At 41.9% G+C, this 22,470-nt stretch overlaps 1 protein-coding gene across 9 annotated transcripts in view; it reads right to left on the bottom strand.

The window, feature by feature from the left end:
- Positions 1–22,470, bottom strand: part of Nrf1 (nuclear respiratory factor 1) — a 106,978-nt gene that overhangs the window by 29,293 nt on the left and 55,215 nt on the right. For all 9 annotated transcript variants that reach the window (XM_085683926.2, XM_085683929.2, XM_085683927.2 and 6 more), the window contains 5 exons: positions 18,844–18,984; positions 5,587–5,745; positions 4,877–5,074; positions 4,022–4,123; positions 2,161–2,318 (listed from right to left, as the gene is read on the bottom strand). In XM_085683926.2, the coding sequence (XP_085540052.1) occupies positions 2,161–2,318; positions 4,022–4,123; positions 4,877–5,074; positions 5,587–5,745; positions 18,844–18,984 (758 nt within the window). The remainder of the gene's footprint in view (positions 1–2,160; positions 2,319–4,021; positions 4,124–4,876; positions 5,075–5,586; positions 5,746–18,843; positions 18,985–22,470) is intronic.

Below are 22,470 nucleotides of genomic sequence, written 5' to 3'. Positions count from 1 at the left end.
TTCACCCATGGGGTACAACTTGCTTTGCTGCCAGGCTCGGCTTCTGCCAGAGGCTGAACACATCACCCCAAGACTCACTGAGCACTGGACTGTCTGATTGCAGACAGATTTCAACATCCTTCCGCTTCTCCTTCAAGCCACAAGGAACCACACTCTACTTTCTGGAGTAAACACTGTAGCCACCTCAGCTGCACCTGAGGCACAGCTAACAAGCCCTCAGGGGACACCATTATGTTCACGGCCTTTAGAAGCGTGTCCTCACAGCGAAGGGAGCCAGAACGTGCTTCAGATTTTCCACTATGTGCAGGCTACCCAGGACAGCACATGTCATTGGAAGTCAAGATGCTGACTAGAAGGCTATGGTCTTGCTGGTCTTTAGTGTGGAAGAGGTCCAAAGTGTGTACACTTTGTTATGAGTTCCATGATTCTAAGCACTACACAAATCACTGGGTTGGGAAGTTTCAGCTCCAGGTCACACCGAAATTCATTTGTTAAGTGTGAGAGGCAGAGAGTGAGCGCATGCCTGTGTCTCAGTATTAGGAGTCTGACCAACTACATCTGAGTCATGGCTTCCTTCAAATGACTGGTTTCCAAGCCTTTAACAAAGCACCCCCAGATTCTAGGTTGCCTCATCCTGACCGCTTTTATAATCACACTTTATGATCACAATTCTGACTAGACAAGTCTTAAAGCACAGCTTGAACCCAGGCCTCACACACACCAGACTCTCCACTGATCTAAGCCCCTTGAAGTGCAATTTAAATAAGATGAGCAAGGCAGCTCATACCTATAATCTCAGTACTCACGAGGCTAAGGCTAAAGATCACACGTGTTCAAGACCAGCCTGGCCTACAGAGTGAGACCCTCTCGAAAGAAAGAGAGAAGGGGCCAGGTGGTCATGGCGCATGCCTTTAATCCCAGCACTTGGGAGGCAGAGACAGGCGGATCTCTGTAAGTTCCAGGCCAGCCTGGTCTATACAGTGAGTTCCAGGACAGCTACGACTGTTACACAGAGAAACCACATCTCTAAAAATCAAAATCAAAATCAAAACAAAACAACTAAAACAAACAAAAAACAAAGTGTAGGGGCTAAGTTTCTCAGGGTCAAAAAGATAAAAAAAAGGTTTAGCTGCAATTCAAATCAGAAATCTATGGGACTTTGGAATCCTCTTCTCAAACAACACATTGTACACAGACGTACCATTGCTCTCCAGTCATCTGTACCTACCAATCTAATTTCTTTAAAAAAGCAATTTATTTAACAACAAAAATAGGCCCCTCCAAATCTACACTTCAGTTTATTTTTGTATGTCAGGGAAGGTGACTCCTCTCTCTGGATTTCAACAATGTCCAGTCAGAATTCCACAATTTAAAACTGAAAAACATTCTAGTATCACCTGATAGGTGGTTTGCTGAAATTAGTCTCCTCAGTAAGAGCAAGACTTCTTTGAGAGCTGAGACTGTGTTGCCAATCTTCTCTCCTCATGGCCTCACCCAGGAAGAGTGCTGGCTTGTCATGGAGGTCAAGAGCTCACAGGATGACTAGCAGCAGCCCTTAGCATATGCCAGGCACTGACCCAAAGATCTCACCCAAAGTGACTTTAGTTGTCTTAACACTTCCTTAAGGCAGGTATTGGTATTACTCCCAGTCTGCAAAAAAAGACACCTTGGGCACTGAGAGTTTAAATAAACTGTCCAAGGTCAGCCAGCTAGCAAGTGACAGGGCAGTCCCTGTTCTTAATGATTAATGAAAGTGCCTGTGTCTCTGAAAATAAAATTGTGTCAATAATGAAGAATAATATGGGCATGGTCTTTCCTGTTAATAACCAGTAGGAAGTGGCCAGAAGGAGACCTGCAATTCTGTCTTGGAAAAGGCCTCTCTTCCTACATTGTTCTTCCTAACTAGCCCTAAAGAGAAAGGGTTCAATTTTCCTTGGCGAGGGCTGACTAGGAACCAAAGTGCAGTAACTCAGTATTAGAATGTTTGTCTAGCATGTACAGGGGCCTGGGAACTCCACTCCCAGGACTGTAGAAAACAAAACAACCCAGCCTCCAGTGTCTTATGAACTTGAAGATATCCTTGTCACCTCTGACTGAGGAAGAATGAGTCTCTCTTAGGACAGACCTGCAATCCCATTTATTCCCCACCCCTGCCTCCACCTGTTGAGTGCCATGGTGACAGTAGCTCCTTGTTGCATTTCCTGAGAAGCTGCCACTGCGGCCTCTGCCAGTGATGCCACCGCCTGAGTGGCTTCTGATGCTTGTGTTGTCTGGATGGTCATTTCACCTCCCTGTAACGTGGCCCAATTTTGTTCCACCTGAAGCAGAAAGGACAAGGACAGTCAAAAGTCAAAAGATGGAACACCATGTTTTCAGCCAAATGAATGCATACAACATGACCTATAATATATGGAGAGAGTTTCAGTATGCTATATTTAGTGTAAAAAAGGGGACCGTTAGAATTTACATTTGAATTTGTGTCTGTATCAAGAAGTTTTGGAAACACACAAGAGAAATCACTGAAAATACTGAGTCAAGTATGGCCACACCCACCAAAATCCCAGCATCCAGGAGGCTCCCAAGTCCCAGGTCAGCCTGGGCTACATAGCAAGACCTTGTCAAGAAAGGAAAGGAAGGAGTTCAGGGGAAAGAAAAAGAGAAAACTGTTGGGTTTGGATGGGAGGCAGAAGGTAGACTTGGCACTACCTACTTCTAAGCAGTGCTTCCCTTGGCCATGTTTGCTTGAGTGCCTGCTATGTTACTCTTCCCTCCTGCATGTAACTGCACGTGCACGTGCCTACAGCCTACCATGTTCCAAAGAGGGCTCTAAGCCCAAGAGGTAAAGCTATCCAGAAGATGTCCTACTGCTGAGAAAAACTCACTGTGCTGAAGCCTTTCAAATGGTAGCTCCTCTTACATCTCGCTAGAGCAAGCCACTGTAGCCATTTCACATTTTCAAAACTCGGGGCATTTCCATGCTTGTTGCCTTGGCTAGGACAAACCCCTACCCCTGTAGCCTTTGCTTTTGCTTGCATCCCCTAGTCTGAGCTCAAGTCTATTATTCCTTTGGAGAGCACTCAAGCAAATCCACTGCACTACACCTGGGTGCCATCTCTCCCCGCTGCTGCTGCTCACTGAATGGCTGGCCATGGGTTTCCCCACCACCTCTTATGAAAGAGGTAGTCTTTATTGTCCTGTATCTATACTGCAAAGCCTGGCATTTACTGAAGGTGTGGGTGGAGAACACACTCCTTTTTTTTCCTACTTGTTATTGAGCCTATCCATATTTTAGCTGAACTGATAGTCACTAAGAACCTACCAAAATATGTCATATAATTTCAAACTCATCACATGTGCTGGTGTCCCACTTTGAAATTTGTATCTTTAATGCCTTTGGACTTGGGTGGTTTTTTCCTTTGTGCAGCAGAACTACATATGCCATTATTATCAGATATCATTTGATTTTTCTGATGTCTAATGCAATCAACATGACCAATACCAACTGGTGGTCCCATTGTGCAAGATAACTGTTTCTTAATTGCATCTTCAAATAAACTACATATTTTTAAAATCAACATAGTTTACTTTAGAATTTAATGTGGAATTCTAAATGTCCATGGAATTTGTACAGTGTACCTAAATAACTTTCAACTGCTTAAGGTTAGAGATTTTTTTCTTTGCAACTACTTACTTAGCTATGGTCAGCAAGGGAACCCTGAAATGGCTTTTCTTGTAAAAATACTGAAAGGATAATCCCTTTTATTGTATATACAATATATAAAATACTACATTACAAACGTGAAATTCTAAGTTTGTATCAGGTCAATTTAGGTTGTAGTGATCCACAAATTTTAATTGTTACAATTAACATACACAGTATAGGATACTTCTCCAAACTTTCATAGTCTGCTATTACATGGGTTCAAATAATACATGCAGCTCCTTTGTCTTCTGGGCCCTTACTTCTCCTTACTTATTCATATACTACTTCAATAGGGGCATCTAGAAACCTTTTTCTTACCTCTCCATCAGCCACAGCAGAATAATTCACTTGGGCAACAGTGACTGTGGTCGGCAGTTCTGAAGCATCAGCCAATGTAGCTACTGTTGCCCCTGTACCAACCTAAAAAACATAGAAAGTTAAGTGTCTGTAGATGGGCCCCTCTGCCTTGCCCTTACAAAGAAGATAGGTCTCACTGAATTCAGCACAATATGCCTGTGATATGAAAAGAATCATCTCTCAAGGACTAGCATGAGTTCAGAATTTCACTTCAGCCAAATCAACATTAGAAGCGCAAGTGCATCTTATTCTAGCACTTGGTGCCAGCCAACATTCTCTTCTAACCCAACGTGAACTTCAGAGATTCATCTGTCAATAAATGGTGTTTCACCTCAGAAAAGGTATTTTCCCGATGTGTGTGTTCTCAAGTACCCTTATCTATTTCTTCTTTCCTTTCTCCCTCCCCAAATCCTCCTCTTGAATTCTCGCTACAGGTGATAAGCAGGCATTCTACCATTAAAGTGGACCCTAACCCAAGAAACGATTTTCAAATGCTTTGTTTGGAAAAGTCCCAGAAGCTATTGATAGCTCTGAATTAAACAAAATGCAAGCAATGTAAAATACTATTCCAAGACTGGAGATAAGATGTAACCATGTGGCAGAGTACTTTCCTAGTGTGGGTGAGGCCTCGGTTGCATTCCAAGCATCACAAGAAAATGAAATAAAAAATAAATAAAGAGAACACTGTTTAGAAGTTAACTCTAGGTAGGAAGACTAGAGCAGCTGTGTGATGCCCAGAGAAGAGCGTCTGCACAAGAATCGTCTCCAGTCTGAGGCGAGGTGCCATTGGCCCACCTCCCCCAAGCCCGGGCTTACCTGGATGAGGGACACGGTGCCATCAGGGTTACTGAAGGTTTGTACTACGGTCTGTGACGGTACGAGGTGAGCTATACTATGTGTGGTGGTGGCCTGTGTTTGTGTTTGCTGATCTTCAAAAGCATATAAAAGATCTTCCCGTCCATGTTGCTTATAACAATTTTTAACTATGGTCCGTAATGCCTGGGTCCATGAAACCTGTCACCAAAAGACCAGGAAAGCACAGTAAGTCACAAAGAATTTTGGTATTTAGGCCACTACGAAATAATCATCTGTGTATTTATTGAACCTTTTGTAGAGCTCATCACAGGATTTCATCACAGAATTATTTTGGAACAAAAATCTGATTTTTTTTTTTTTTTTTTTGGGTTTTCATTCCTAACCAAGGTCTGGTTTAGTCTTGGTTTTAGTTTTAGATTTTAAGTCCTAGTCCAAATTGAGGCCAAACTCAAATTTCTCATAAGAGATCTTACTCTGATCAGGAATTATATATTAAGTCTCTTAATAAACTTCCAGATAAAGTAAAAAAACCAAATGTACAGAAAAAGTAAGAAGGTTATCTAGATCAGCCTTTCTTCTTCTTCAAGTGTTGGGTAACTAGTACACACTTGGCAGACTTCCCCTTTAATCCTACACTGATTTCAGAAGTGACAGAAGTTGAGGCAACTGATTCAGAATGGCAAAGCAATGGGCAGCTTAGAGGAACTTACCCTCTGTTTCTGTTCTTCTGTGCGGACATCACTGCGGACATTGGCCCACGGGATGTCTTCTGGCCACCAGATAGGTTTGCAACTTTCTTTCCCCCAGCCTGGTTTTCCCCGACCTGTGGAATACTTGAGCATCTCTGGGATAAATGCCCGGAGCTGAGCCTGAAAGAGAAGAGCATGGCTATCACAATGAAGTCATGACAGACACCTGGGATGTGCCTGTGACCCCTACCAAAATCTAAGATCATGACACAGGTAGTTTCCTGAGGGTGCCAGAAAATCCCAAGTGTGACTGCTGACAGCCCATTGCTTCCTCCAGGTTACTTCTGCTCCACGGATGACTGGGGACAATATAATTGTTGATTAAGAAGACCTTAAAAGCTGTCATTTGTAGACTCCTTCTTCAAAGGGCAACAATGTCTCTCTCCAAACTTGACTTCTGCCTCCTGAGACACTACTGGCACTAGGGTTTCTTTTTCTTCTTAATTTTCATGAGCCAAGAGCCTATAGCAAGGAGTTCAGCACTGTTCTGGAGGTGGTAGTCAAGTCATAACAGAAGAAAAAGTGAGCAACAGGTTGAACCATCAGTGTCTGTAGATGAGAGGGCTCTGGAGCAGTGACACCTCAGACTAAAATGAAAAACAGTACAAACACGAAGAGGTGGATGCCTATAAAATAAAAATAAATTGCTTTCCAGTAAATAAGGTGAAAATAACCTAAGAATTTTTCTATCAAGTTCCTTGGAAGCCAGGCCAGTGTGCACAAGTCTCAGTTAGACGTATCGACACTTGTGTACTTTAAATACATTATGGACTTCGTTCAGGTTGAATCTGCAAAGCTAACAGATCAAACCAGGTTTAAACAGTTAGCTGACATACTTACTTCCTGGCATAGTAACTAGTGCACATGCTCAGGAAGGATTGTGCTATGAATATTCTTCAGGAAGGGTGATGATTTGGGGCTAGAAAAGTAGTTTATCAAGTTAAGATTTTAGACCCTGCAGAGAGAGCAGCATCCTGCATATGCCAAGGACACATCTGTGCTGCCTTTGTACCATAAAACCAGAAGAAGCAAATTCTGAGCAAGGAGTCAGACTCAGAATGAGTACATCAATTCTGTCATATGGAAGAATGTATCTTCTAGGTGAATCTATAGTTCTTCATATAATATGGAATCCCATTCTACCAGAAGACAATATAAATTGCTATATAGTAGGGAACCATGAATCCAAATCATCTATGCTTATGTAACTAAGACAGGTCTGGCTAACTCCTGTGCAGACAATGCCACTTCATTCTTCCTAAATTCTTCCTACTCAGTCTCCTGCCTACAAGCCCTGATTTAGTACACTCCAGGTATTATTTGACTCTGAAGCATCAAGCAGCAGACTAATAGAAATGTATCCATTTGCAAACCCATGCTATCAGCTGGCTCATGAGATCACTCCTCCAGTTATTTTAAGAAAGTACATCTCAAAGTCATTTTTCCCTTTATCCTGGTTTCTTGAGTATCTTTCTCTAACCTCAGATACATACAGCAGAAAAGGGATTCTATACATTTTATATTTCTTCACATACAAAACAATAGCTATCTAAAATGCACAAATGAAATAAACACACTATAAACTTCAGTTCCCCCTTTTGTCCCATTAGTAGTCCCTCCACACATACAAAAAGGAAAGACTATCTTTTTGTATTGTTGTTGCTGTTTGTTTTCTTTTTTGGTTTTCAAGGCAGGGTTTCTCTGTAGCCCAAGCTGGTATTGAATTCAGAGATCAACTGCCTCTGCCTCCTAAGTACTGAGATTAAAAGTTTGCACCACCACCACCCAGCTGAGACTACTTTTAAACTGTCCCAAATAAATATTAAGGCTTTTTCAAAGACTTAGAAACCATTTCTCTCTTTCTCTTTCTTTCTCTCTCTCTCTGTGTCTCAAAAAAGGCAGCAGCAGTAGTAGTAATAGTAATAACAATAACAACAACAACTTCTTTATATATAAGCCTGGTTTTGAACTTGAGATTCTCCTTCCTCGGCCTCCTCAATGCTGGGACTAGAGGTGTGGATCATCATGGCTGACCTGAAAGGACTATAAAGGAAAATCAGGTATCAATTGTTTAGCATAGAAAGAATTAAATAATTCCTTTCCAGACTTTAACTTTGTGTCTTCATTACCAGCTGGATTAATTACTGGTCCTAGAGAGTTTGGGAAAGCAAAGCTTCTCAATGTGCTTGTTAAGGAAGGTTCATTTATAATCCATAGGGAGCCAATCAACAGGGTCAGTAAAGGCAAGGCCTTACTTCTCAGGCTGGGCTTTAATTGGCCTAGAATATGCTTGCTTGGTGTCTCATTCTGACGTAGGTCTCTGTGAGCCTATAGGACTCTAGGTTGGCCAGTAAACTTACTCCAGCTAGAAAATACTATTCCTTCAGGGCACAGCTGGAGAGAAAAAGGTATCAAATTCATGTCAGCAGCAATTAAAAGTAAAGATTATAGAAGCTAGAGAAAGGGCTCACTGAAGAACACTGGCTGCTCTTCTAGAGGACCCAAGTTTGATTCCTAGAATCCACACGGTAGCTCATAATAGTCTGCCAAGTGCAGTCCCAGGGGATCCGATGCCCTCTTCTGGTATTACAGGCACTTTATGCATGTGATGCAGGTACATACATGAAAGCAAAATACTCACACACATAAACATAGAGATCAGGTAGAAGCTAAACTGGGCATGGTGGCCTATGTCTAATCCCAGAACTTGTGATAGGAAGGCATGAGATCAGTTCAAGGTCATCCATAGCTACATAGTAGATTCAAGGACAGCCTGCATTACAGGACCTCAGCCACAAAAGAGCCAAACACATATACATCATAGACGTTTTAAAATAAGATTTTATAAAATGCTAAATAGTCTATTTGATGGGCTGGGGACATGTCACTAAATGGTAGAACACTTCATTCGCATACTCAAGACATGAGTTTTGATTTAGTATTTAGATTAAACTAGCTGAAGTGAATCAATAGCTCTTACTATGTCAGAAATCTGTCATTTGTAAACTCGATTACTTATCTACTGTTCAGCAAATGTAGTATCCTCAACACATTCCAAAATGCCATTCACCGCTCATTCCCTGTATCTTTAAACTCCAGAGATTTTTTAAAAAAATATTTATTTATTATGTATACAATAGTCTGTCTGTGTGTATGCCTACAGGCCAGAAGAGGGCACCACACCCCATTACAGATGGTTGTGAGCCACCATGTGGTTGCGGGGAATTGAACTCAGGACCTTTGGAAGAGCAGACAATGCTCTTATCCTCTGAGCCATCTCTCCAGCCCCAAACTCCAGAGATTTTTGAGGCTCCTCATTGGTATTTAGGTTCAACTGTAAGATAAGAACTCTGAAGTTAGTATGCCTTCCAACTCCATCTCTACTGTACTGGTTCAAAAATATAAAGTCAGGGATCCATATCTGTGAGTTATGTATCTAAAGACTCAACCAATTGTGAAACAAATACTTGGGGTTAAAAAAAAATGTCACCTGTACTGAATATGTACCAACTGGTCTTTTCTGTCATTATTTCCTAGATAATACAGTGCTGTGAGAGAATGGTCTGTACCTTGTAAAGTTTTGTTACTTGTATTTTAATAAAACATTGATTGGCCAGTAGTCAGGCAGGAAGTAGAGGCGGGCAATGAGAACAGGAGAATTCTGGGAAGAGGAAAGGGTGAGTCTGCCACAGAGGAAGCAAGATGAGAATGCCTCACTGATAAAGGTACCAAGCCACGTGGCTAACACAGATAAGAGTTACAGGCTAATAAAAGTTATAAGAGTTAATAAGAAGCCTGAGCTAACAGGCCAACCAGTTTATAATTGATGTAGGCCCCTGTGTGTTTTCTTTGGGACTGAATGGCTGCAGGACCAGGCGGGACAGAAACCACGGTCAACAATACAGTGTTAATAATTGCTTATATGGCATTTATATTCTATTAGAGGGTATTATAGATAATGTAGAGATAATTTAAAGTTCATGGGAAGATTCAGATAGATTTCAAACAACACTACGTACCATTTTATGTAAAGGGTCTGTGTAGTGAGTCCTCTATGGACACTGAGGATAACTGTGTAACAAATCTAAAGAGAATAGCTCTTATTAAACTACGAAGAAAGGGAAGATTTCTATAGTCTTCAAGAAAATTGTGATGTGGTGGAGAAGGTAAACTGGAGACTGGAGATATTTATTTATTTATTTGTTTGTTTGTTTGTTTGTTTGTTTGTTTGAGGGTTTCTCTGGATAGCCCTGTTGTCCTGAAACTAGCTCTTGTAGACCAGGCTGGTCTCAACTCACAGAGATTCACCTGCCTCTGCCTCCCAAGTGCTGGGATTAAAAGCATGTGTCACCACCCAGTTCAACTTTTTTGTCTTTCTGTGTGTATATGATTCATGCTATGGCATTTGTGTGGAGGACAAAGTATAACCTTGGATGAAGGTCCCCACTTTCTACTGTTTGAAAAAAGGTCTCTTTCACTCTTGCCCACCACTGTGTCCACCAGCCAAGTTGGCCTGTGAGCTCCTGAGATTCTCCAGTCTCTGCCTCTAATCTTTCTGTAAGAGGTGGTATTGTAGACATGTATTACCATGCTCGACTTTATGTGATTCTGGGGATTTGATCAGGTCCCCACACTTGTGAGACAAGCCTTTTATCCAGAGACATGTCTTCCCAACCAGATGTTGTTATTTTAATTTGAAATGAGGAATTCCAAGTTGACAGACCAGTTTATAACAAAATGTGTATTTCAAGGGCATTAGAGAACTAAAGCCCAATGATTTTCTTGCTCATTATCTGGATTATCTGCACTACCAACTTCTGATCAGAGATGATAAAGTGGCTAATCCTAAAGAGAAATATAGTTGCCTACACAAACACTGGCATCTTTGGAACACTAGGTTTTCTCTATCTCATTCTCTCCTCACTCAAAACACACTGCCAGAGGAAGCATGGGAAGAGCCAGTGTGAAAGTGGTGACTCAGAATGAGTGAAGTCAAAGCTGGGCAAATAGAGACACTCATTCAAAGACTTGGTCAGAAAATCAAACTTCTGCTTCCCATTCTCACAGCCCAGGAAACTCTTAAGTGTTGCCTTCAAGTGCCACCTTTCTTCCTCTCAGATTGGTCAGTCTCTGCTGGCTTGTGGTAGCTGTATTCTTTTGTAAACCACACACTAACATAACAGGCCAGCTTAACCTGCCAACTCAGTGCCCCGCCTGAAAGCCTTTGATGAATAGCTTTTCCTGTCGACCAAATTCTATCCCCTTCCATTAATGTAAGGTAGGAAGGCAGCTTTGTGTTATGAAAGTGTTGTCTCGTACAAAAAATGTAGGACGTGCTTCTTTACTTAACATTCTGCTGTATGAATCTTCTTTCTAACAGCTGCTAATATCTGTTTCTCACGTTAATGAACCACTCTTCTATCGATAGGCATTTAAGTTATCTAGGGAGTTTGTGCCACCACTGCCTCCTGCTCCTTCCCCCACCCTCCCACCCCTGACTCTTCTTCCTCCTCAAAGAAAGAGATCTTTCAGCCTCTGCCTCTAGAGTAACGGGTTAAAGGCATGCACCACAAGTCTATTATGTATGTGTGTTCTTAAGAAGAAACTCCGGAAAGTGAAGCTGCACCCAACACTGACAGACACCGTCTGACCTGCTCCCACCCACAATGTCACAGCACCCACTCATTCACACTTGCTCGTTGTTTTATTTGATATGTATAAATGTTTTCCCTGCAAGGATGACTGTGTACCACATGCATGCCTGATGCCCACATTGGTCAGAAAAGGCACTGTATCCCCAGAACAGGAGTTACAGAAGGTTGTGGGCTGTCGTGTAGGTGCTGGGAATTCATCCCAGGTCCCCCGCAAGATCAACAAATGCTCTTAACAACTGAGTCATCTCTTTAGTCAAACTTTCCCATACTTCTCATAAGCTATTTATAATGATTAGCTTATTTTCTGAATTTTTTCGTATTAATCTGAAGCAATAATCTGTTCTGCATATTAATTCTTTACCATATAAGCTGCAAGTATTTCCTCGTTCTTACTGTATCCTAAATGTATAATTTACATGGTCATTATCCCTTTCCTTATTAGTATTCTTGATATACCTTATGCTTCTCTGCTTAAAATACACTATGTTCTACTTAAGAAAACATCACGTCTAAAAAGTTATTGTTGATTTTTTTTATTGTTCTGCCATGCATGCCATGGCATGAGGACAACTTTTAAGTCAATTTCTCTTTCTATCATGTGGTCTCCAGTACTGAATTTGGTTCTTAGGCTTAGAGACAAGCCCCCCCCCCCCCCCCCCCGCCTTTTCTGTTCTTTTGAGACAAGGTTTCTCTGTATAACAGCTCTGGATGTCCTGGAACTCACTCTGTAGACCAGGCTGGTCTTTTGATCTGCCTGCCTGTGCCTCCCAAATGCTGGGATTAAAGGTGTGGCCACCACTGCCAGGCTTGAGGCAAGTGCCTTTAACTGCTGAACTAACTTGCTAGCCTACATCATATATTTTTGTTATCTTCTTCTTCTTCTTTTTTTTTTTCGAGACAGGGTTTCCCTGTGTAACAGTCCTAGTTGTCCTGGAACTAGCTCTTATAGACCAGGCTGGCCTCGAACTCACAGGGACTCACCTGCCTCTGCCTCCTGAGTGCTGGGATTAAAGGCGTGCGCCACCACCGCCTGGCATTATCTTCTAATTCTAATCTGCCTCTCTCTCTCTCTCTCTCTCTCTCTCTCTCTCTCTCTCTCTCTCTCTCTCACACACACACACACACACACACACACACACACACACACACACACACACACACTGGCTATTTGAATTTAGGACCTCATACTTGTGTGACAAGCCCTTTACACAATCTCCTTAGCCAGGTGAAGGCTATAAAGGAAGATGTTTTCTTTCCTTTCTTCTTTTCCCTCCCCGCTTCCTTCCTTCTAGAGGCACTGAAGCATGAGCCTAGGGTCTGGTGCATGCTAGGCATGTATCTATCACAGAGCTATATTCCTTCTACCTGATTATTTTACAAAGCATGGTATATTACATATTCATACTCTGAAAACTTCAGACAGTAGAAAAACCTCACTGAGTGTGGCGGCATATGTCTGTAAACCAAGTATTTGGGAGTCAGAGACAGGAGGACCAGGAGTTCAAAGTCAACCTGCCTGAGTTACATGACACCCTACCCACAAAAAGGAAGTCCGCTTTTAATGGAGAGGCAGTTTGGAACTACTGTTTATAACAGTGGATAATACAAAATCTGAGGGTTTAAAACTACAGCTGGTGTGCACCTTTAATCCCAGCACTTGGGAGGTTGAGGCAGGCGATCTATGTGAGTGTGAGTTTGAGGCCAGCCTGGTCTACAGAGTGAGTTCCAGGACAGGCTCCAAAGCTACAGGGAAACCCTATTTAGAAAAGATAAATAAATAAATAAATAAATCCAGAAAGATTCAGACTTAACTGGCCTGTAGTGTGAACTGCACACCAAGGTATTAAATCCCCAGGTGAGTGTGAAGCCATCCTTGAAGACCACCAAACTAGAACACACTTTAGTCCAGCTGCCCCTTCTTCTCCTTTAAATCGCTTTACAACATGAAATCTACTCCGCTAACATGCCCAATTCAGGGACGTTTTGAGCACTCACCAATCATGTGTGATCTCATCACTATTTCCTGATTTATTTTCATCATCATCCCAAATAGAAACTATGTTAAACCTTTTAACTGCATTTGGATTCCCCTGGTCCCTGGTAACCTTTACTTTTTATCTCCATGGCTTTACCTATTGGAGAACATCTCACTTTTGTGAGGTCTTATGCTCATTTCCTTTACTTCACTTAACATAATGTTTTCTGCTCTTTGTGTAGGAAAAGACCCGACCTGCGGTTCATGGAAACAAACAAACAAACAAACAAAAAACCTTCAAAAAACCCAGACTGACAATAGACTGACAGTTTTCTAAGGAAAATGAACAAAGAGTTTGTGACTAAGTCTTTCTAACGAAGCAGCTGTTGAGTGGACTATTTCGAAGGCTTTCCTGAAACTCGAGAATTACTGCCCAGTTGCATCATCACTCCCAGGGACTACTTACTAATGCAACAAAGATGGCCCATTGAGAATAAGAGGAAGACAGCAAGTTCAAGGGGCAGGAGAAGAGCCAAGGGAAAGAGGAGAAGAATGAATCAGTGATACTGGGCAGGCTTTCCAGGGATGAGTTTTCTATAATTCCACCTATAATGCACTCTTTTCAAACACAGCTCTCTCAAAAAATGTCCAACCTCTGCAGACTAAGAGCCCTTTCGTACTCACCTGGGGCACAGGGAACTAACTGACTGTCTCTCTCCTCTCCCCTAACCCACTACAGAGCTCTGGTTAGCTTGTAATCCACTGGGTAGACCAGGCTATCCTCAAATTAAGAGATCCACTTCCCCGTCTCCCAAGTGCTAGGGTCGAAGGCTGTGCCACCCCACCCCCCACCCCCCCAATATGACGGTTTTAAGTGATAAAAACCCTTCAGCAAACAACGTAATTAATTCACAGGCTCCAAGTGCAGCTGAAAACTAGCAGCACCGGCTAGCATCAGCTGGAGCTAGACCCTAGGCCTCGCTCCAAACACAGCAGGCATCTGACAAGATGCAGGGCGATGTCTGAGCATAGATGAAGCCCACTCTCTAGACCCTGGTCTGACCGACATACCTACAACAATCTATTAGCACAACACTCCAAGTTTCTGAAAAACAAAGCATGCGCAGCAGCACACAACTAGAATCTCTGTTACCTGGCAGATGGAGACAGAACTGCATGAACTCAAAAAGTTCAAGACATTCTGGTTATGGTGGCACATACCTTTAATTCCAACACCTGCGAGGCAGAGGCAGGTCTAGAGCTATATAATGAGGCCATATCTCAAAATGAAACAAAAACAAAACAGACAAAAAACCAAAACCAAAAAACAAGACTACTTTTGGCAACAGAGAACCTAACCCATACCCCCCCAAATGGATTATTTTGCTAAGCCTTATTTTAACCTTCTCAAACTTTTATGAGTGGTTTAAAAAGAGAACTATACTTCTATTTTATTGTGTGTTGGTTTTTCATGATAAGGTTTCATATTGCTCAGGCTGTCCTCAAACTTTCTGTGAAGCTAAGGGTAGCCTTGAAGTTGAACTTCTGGTCCTCCTGCCCTCATCTCCTAAGTGCTGAGGCTACCGATGTGAACCACCATACTCTCCAAGAATTATACATTCAAAATAAAGCAGAAAAGAGAAAAATCCAAAGCACAACAACAGCAAAGCTCTGCCTCAGAGCTGCTTTCTAAATACAGGGCAGTCGTTTCTGGATCAAGTTCAGCTGCTCTGCTCTGTAACCCTCGTCTATCCACAGGAGGCAATTTTCAGTGTTAAAAATGAAAAGAAAGGAGAGCTAAGGAGATGGGTTAGCAGCTAAGAATGCTGACTGCTCTTGCAGAGTCCTGCAGGACAACACATGTTGTCTTCTGGCATCTGTAAGCATCTGCATGTAGGTATACATTCTCTCTCACACATACACACACTCACTCACTCATAATCAAAAACAAAGTCAACTGTACCTAGCCTAGGTATGGTTGCATATGCCTTTAATTCCAGCACAGAGAAGGCAGAGGGTGGTGGATTTTTGTCAGTTTGAGGCCAGTCTGATCTACATAGAAAATTCCAGGCAAGTGAGGCTTACACAGTAAGACCCTCTCTCAAAACAATGCCTTTGAGAAGAAATAAAAACAGTAAAGCCTCAGTCTCTTAAAATTAAGCATAAAAAAAGAAATGCAAGTTTACAAAAGCTAACAGTAATAACAGTAATAATAACTTTATGAGATGAGCGGGGGGGTGGGGGTGGGGGTGGGGGGTGCACTCCTTTAATCCCAGTACTTGGGAGGCAGGGGTAGGCGAATTCCTGTGAGTTCAAGGCCAGCCTGGTCTACAGAGGGAGTTTCAGGACAAGCTCCAAAGTTACAAAGAAACCTTGTCTTGAAAAACCAAAAAGAGAGGGCTGGAGAGGTGGCTCAGAGGTTAAGAGCACTAGCTGTTCTTCCAGAGGTCCTGAGTTCAATTCCCAGCACCCACATGGTGCCTCCCACGTACCTATAATGAGATCTGGTGCCCTCTTCTGGCATACAGAACGCTGTATACCAAATAAATAAATAAATCTTTAAATTAAGAAAAAAAAAAGAAAGAAAAACCAAAAAGATAGGTAACAGAGCTGTCTGGTTAGCTGGACAACTGTAGGATAACCCAGTTTCCCAGGACTTGATCAATTTAAGGAAGTCATAAATTACCCACAGAGTCTGAAATCCAGGCCATACTTGTATTTTTTTTTTTTTTGGCTATAGTCACATATTAATTTTGCTTTCTTGTCTATAGTTTTTTTCCTCTCTCTCTAACACATACACACATGTAACAAATGAGAGGCCCTTGTGAATAATTTAATAGCATGCCTTCCAACACTTGGTAGCTCTAAAGAAATCCAAGCTGGTAAAAAGAGTTCTTGACATTTTTGTTCCAATATACAGAAGAAAAGTGTTCTTTGGGTTAAAACAGAGCAGAAACATTATCAAACTTGTACCCTAAAAAAAAAGAAAAAAATTCAAGCTTATAATGAAAACAAAAAAATTGATTTTTGTGATTATAAAAACAATCCATAAGGAAAAAAAACTTACAAAATTAATAATTGGTGCTTATCTATCTACAAAGATAATGAAAATCATTCATGATATCATCATGCAATAGTAATCACTTAATAGTTTGAGGTACATTCTTATAAACTTTAGTGCACACACCTGGGCATGTTTGGAATACATGTTTTAGAAAATAAGGTCAACCAACTCTAACTTTGTGTTCTCTGAATTAAAAAAGTCTACACTTTGAAAAGAAATGAAAAAAAACAATAACCTAACCTCCTATAATTAAGTACATAAGAAACGCAATTTTACAAGTTGCTTGTTATACATCCCAGGTACTACTCTACTCCAAATAGAGAGCACTCTTTTTTGTACCTACTAGGTCACTGAACTACGGTATAGAACCTGGTCATCTTTGCATCATGGTATGCCTCCTCCCATGTAAGCAGTTGGCATTCCTATTACAATTTAACCACTAGTTAAGTTATATACTCTCAAACTTTCCTAATGTAAACAACGCTGCCACAAACAGTAAACAATCGCCCCAGTTTTACTAGAGAGCAAACCACATACCTTTTAAAGATTATTTATAGTTTTATTTTCAATTACATACACGGGCTGTCAGGTCTGCTGGAACTGCAGTTATAGGCAGTTGCAAGCTACCCAACACAGGAGCTGAGAAGTAAATTCAGATTAAATGCTGAGCCATCTGTCCAATCCTGGACATGCACACTTTAAACTTCACTCTGTACTACTCACCTGCCTCCTAGCAAGTGTGCCTGCCAGCTTACAATATCAGGAACAGTATGTAGACGTACTTTTCCCGAGCATGGCTCTTGTCTATCTATTCAGGCTTGGTTTGAAATTAAACACTATTTCATTACTACTATTAAAAGGGAAAGGCTTTTAGATCACTTAAAATTGAGAGATATTTGGCTCAGCTTAAGATGAACGTATATGAGGAAAGCAAAACATTAAAAGGTAGAGGAAGAAAATGGCAGTTTCTGAATACGTAGAGATTTCCATCCAATTAGGATTGGTCTTTTATCACCCTACTTATTCCTCCTCACACTGTAATTTTTTAATGTTTATTTACTGTGGGGGCATTGCCACAGAGCACATGAGAAGGTCAGAAGACAGCTCTGGAGGCCCGTTCTCTCCGTCCATGTGGACTCAGCAGTTCCTTTAGAATGCGAGGCACTCACCTATCTGTTATGTTCACTTCCTGTCATCGTCTAGTGAGAGGGACAGCAGGGAGTGCACGGCAGTGAGCGCAAGCTTATGACGAAGCACCATCTTTCCTTGGACCTGTCACTGTGCCACGATCTCTCTACCGAGGGTGTGGCATGGAATGGAGCACATTAAGGTTCCAATGTTTTCCTTCCAAACAGTAGCTGTTTGCTCTAACTTCTGTGATATTGAATGTTCTTTATGAAAATCAGCATCACTATCATCAAAACCTTGGACTATTTCAACTAACACATGAAATATGGCAGTAGGGGAGAAAAACCCACGCAGGAAAGGGTTCTATGCTAGTATCCTACACCAGAGGATCAGCTGGTTTTACATGTATTTCATGGCCGAGAGAGCAGATTCTTAATGGAACTAGCAAAAGAATGTAACACCAACTATGAAAACCTAGGAATATGTCTTTCTTTCTAAGTCATTACTAAAATACTCTTCATGTCCACAGAAAGGTCACAGTTCAGATTTAATATTATTTTCTTTAGACAGGGTCTGATTATGTATACCAGGCTAGCCTTGAATTCTTGTGATTCTCCTGTATCTTTTCTCTGGGTTCGGGGTCTCAGCCCATGTGATACCACACTTTGCTCTAGCTTTCTATTTATAAAATGCAATGTTACTCCTTATCAAGTCCCAAGTTCATACCTATTCATGGAACCAGCTGATCACTACATTACTGAATTCAGTTGTTCCAATATTCTTAGGTCATTTACTAAACAGGTACTATTGTTCAGATGGCATGAGATTTTAGGTGCTGGACATCTGAATTGAACAGCAACAAAAAATAAAAAGTTATTGCTCTAAAATTCTACACGGAGAAACAGACCAAAACCAAAAGTTAGTTAAAAAAAAAAAAAAGTCAAGTATGGTGGCACATGCCATTAGTCCCAGCACTTGAGACAGCTGCTTTGAATTTGAGGTCAGCATGGTCTCCATAGCAAGTTCCAGTTCAGTCAGGGCTACACAGAGAGACCCTGCCTCAAACGCCTGTTTGGAGGGTGAAGGTGCAGCCCAGGCTCTTACACTCATCTCCCTTGACACCTGAACTAAGAGTTTCCAGGTCAAACCATCTCCAAGCAGAAAGCTTTCTTCCCTAGCACAGAGACCCCAGAGAGGTGGTCAGCAGAGAGGAGAGGGCATGTATGTGCTCAGTCAGAAGGCCCCCGGGACTCTGTCTTCTCCAAGGCTGCCACACACTCTAGTCTATGTCTCGTATGTGACCACACTACCCAAGACAAAGCTAGAAAAGTGAAAAGAGGCCCGCCCATGACTGCATCTCTTGTCTTTGCATCTCCTCCTCACTTGCCGCCCTATACCTGGGTCATTTTGTCCACAGAGACAGGAATCCCGTCGATGGTGAGAGGTGGCAGCTCTGAATTAACCTCTTGTGGCGCAGGGGCGTGTTCTGCCAGAGCAGACTCCAAGTCTTCCAGGATCATGCTCTTGTACTTTCGCACCTGCAGGGAATTAGGAGCAGAAATAAACAAGATGCTCAACAGCCAGGGAGGGCTGGTGCCAAGCAACAAGAAAGTGGTTGGGCTGGTGTCCCTTAGCCACCGCAGAGCCCCAAGAACAAACACTCCTCCAAGTAGAAGGTGAAAATTCCCACTGGCCCCAAAGACACCACTGAACAGAATCAAATAAAAAGATGATGAAATTTTAGGTTAACAACAATAGGAAGGAGCCAGTAGAAAAGTTTTATAGAACTTAAAAGTCATGTTTTCTCAATCCACAGAGATCCATCACTTGTTCCAGGTACAATGTAAATAATATTCATTACTCTGCATTTCCCAGGCCAGTTGTACAGGTCACATCAAATATGACAGTTCACTTTCAAAATCATTTTCCAGATCTGAGAACTTAGGTCTCTAAACTCAAATGTATTTGAAACTGCTGCTATTGTTTTGAGAAAGCCAGGTACCACATGGACAGGAAATCTAAGTGCTTAAGAGGCTGGACTGAAAAGAATCAGACAAAGCAAGAGATGGATAATACATCTGAATACCAAAAGTACCATTACTAGTAAGGCCTGAGGCTAGGGAGCCCCATTGGTCAACCTCTCCTCCCTTCAGGTACTCCCTGGAGACAGTGGTGAACTTCAAAGCCATGTGCTTCGCTGCGTGTCAGTGCAGTTCTGAATCAGTGTTGTTCCCTGACTCTATTCTTCACCAGTGTAGTGAACAGTTATCTCAAGACAGCAGATCCTCCTGCAGAGACAGTGCAGAGTGCACTGTACATCCTTCTATTATGAGCAAGAAGAGGAGGCATGCTGGCTAATGGTGGTGCACACCTTTAACCCCAGCATTTGGGAAGCAGAGGCAGGTGAGTTTGAGGCTAGCCTGGTCTACAGAGCGAGTTCCACGACAGCCAGGGCTACACAGAGAAACCGAGAAACCCTGCCCCCCAAAAATAAATAAATAAATAGATAAATAAATAAACAAACAAAAGTCAAAACACACACACACACACACACACACACACACACAAAGGAGGAGGCACACACTAGACCCGTAACCATCAATAATGGGCTTATTCACTTAGAAGAATATACAAGGGGGATGAGGATGTCTCTAGAGATAATAAAGCCATGGAATTATGGAAATGTAACTAGATGGGATGGGAAATTAACTTGTTTTCAGGCCTTAAGACATTCTCTTAGGACAGGGCAGGGGAACAAAACGAATTTGCCAAGTACTAATAATGTTTTCTGCTCAGTGAGCTTACTTCCTTACTGGTGTCTCACTGTGAGGCTCAAAAGAGTGAGTTCCCATACACTACTCCAAACACCCGAACAGTATCCAGACCAAGTTCCAAAGCTAGAGAATCTACAGCTAGGAACACTAAGGGGAAGAAAGAAAAATGGCCCCAATACTAGACTCATTATAAGCCAACTAATTCAGTTTTATACTAATACAAAAAAAGGTTCAAATGCCATCATCAGTATGTTTATTATGACATATGCACTGGCAATATATAGGCTTCTATTTTCTGAGTTTTTATGCTTCTAATCCAAAAGGGGATTGGGGCATGGAATAAAGTCTGACTCTTCCAGGTCTGGGCTTTTTAATTTATTGTATCAAGTTGAATTCATTTGTGCAGGCCCATAGGAGGAATGAAAATGGTATAAAAACACTTTGATTGTGCTGGCAATACCTGGCATTTGAAGATGGGAAAACACTGGGCTATTACTATTACTACACTAGTCAGTATCAAATAGTTTCAGTCTTTTGGGCAGGGGAGGTTGAGATAGGATTTCTCTGTGTAGCCCTGGCTAACCTCGAACTCCCTCTGTAGACCAGGCTGGCCTTGAACTCACAGCCTTTGCCTCCCAAGTGCTGGGATTAAAGACGTGTGCCATCACTGCCTGCTAATTTCAGCCACTTTTATAGGAAAAGCCATATTCTGGTATTTTGCTAAACTTAACAATGCTGTATAATTCCTTGACAATGCTCATTTTAAAATGCCAATGGAGTATGTTTTAGAGTAATTTGCAACAAAACAATTCCAGGTGAACTCCCATCTAAGTTTGCTTGGTAAAGTAGATTTCTGAGAATCATGAGCCGGTGTTTCAATTCCATCTGATCGCTCAATTCTGAGATGTATCCCCACCTCCTACTCACAAACCTCATTTTCTAGTCCTCTAAAATCTCAGTGCATCTAAAACTGCTGGCCAGCCTCCTCACTAGTTTTTGCTTCTAGCAAGTTCTTTTCTGCTTCTGGGCCTTTAATTCTGCTTCTTATTCAAATATTGCCTATTTTCCAAAGTCCAACTCAATTTCCACACATGCTCTGAGAGACCTTCTCAAGTGTTCCTGCTTTAAATTTCTGGTCTCAAATGCTGATGTGTCATTTACAGCATTGTCCCCAGAATACAGTGAGCACAACGAATACATGCTTTCTTGAGCATAGTCTTTTTTATCACGTATCATGAAATATTTCATGTATTCAGATACACAGGAAGGTACATTACCAAATATTCTCATGAATACCAGGGATGGAAGGTTAGGTTTAAGGCGTTTATACAAATCATTACAATTTTGTACAGATTTACTGTTGAAAATTTAGAAACTGGCCTTTAGTCAGGTTGCAAATAAATAACCTTGAAGGATACACCGTGATTCTTCTGTTTTTCTGAAGCACTCTAGACAGGAGTAGTCTTCGGAAAGTTCTATAAAAGATCTTTTTAAAACTGTGCACAGGAGCACCGAGACCAAAACTATCTGGGGAGTGTGCCTGAGAGCTGCACAGCGTGGAGCAGCCTCACACTGGACTCTGTGGATGGCCAGGAGCCTGCTCCAGCGCCCTCCCACCTACTCTGGACTCCTAGGTTTGTTTGTTTTACAGAAAGATTTTGTATTTTCTCCTGCCTCTCTATATGCACATGCTATGGCACTGTGTGTGAAAGTCAGAGGACAGCGTGTAGAGAGGGATTTCCCCCTCCACCATGTAGATTCCAGGTACTGAACTCAAGCCAGCAAGAGCCTTTATCCCCGGAGCCGGAGCCGTATCAGCAGCACAGATATCTGGTGTCAAGACTTGAAAATTAAAGCACACACAGAGGTCAGGACTCTACCGTCTCAGTCTCTTCTCTCTCTGCAGGAGCAGAGGGATTACAGCTTTAATTCTAGGATTCAAACATGGCCCTCAGGCTTGCATGCTAAAGTGCTCCACCAAAGGAGCAATCTCCCCAGCTATACTTTTAAAACACTTTTTCTAGATTTTACAAGTGAAACCACTTTCTAATACCTATATAAACAAATGAAGGACACAGTCCACTTATCTATCAGGAAGAGGAAGGTAATAAAGGTAGGCATCTGGTGGTCACTCCAGAGCTACCTCAGCCCTTTCTGACTGAGTGGCTTGTACTCAGTGGGCTCAGCTAAATGCTCTAGGTTCCCGGCCCTGACTAAAGAGTTCTATCTTCAGAAGTCCTGGAGTTCTTG

This window comes from Myodes glareolus, chromosome 25, assembly GCF_982192425.1.
Source record: "Myodes glareolus chromosome 25, mMyoGla1.1, whole genome shotgun sequence".
Classification (NCBI taxonomy): domain Eukaryota; kingdom Metazoa; phylum Chordata; class Mammalia; order Rodentia; family Cricetidae; genus Myodes; species Myodes glareolus.
This window is presented reverse-complemented; position numbering and strand designations above follow the sequence as displayed.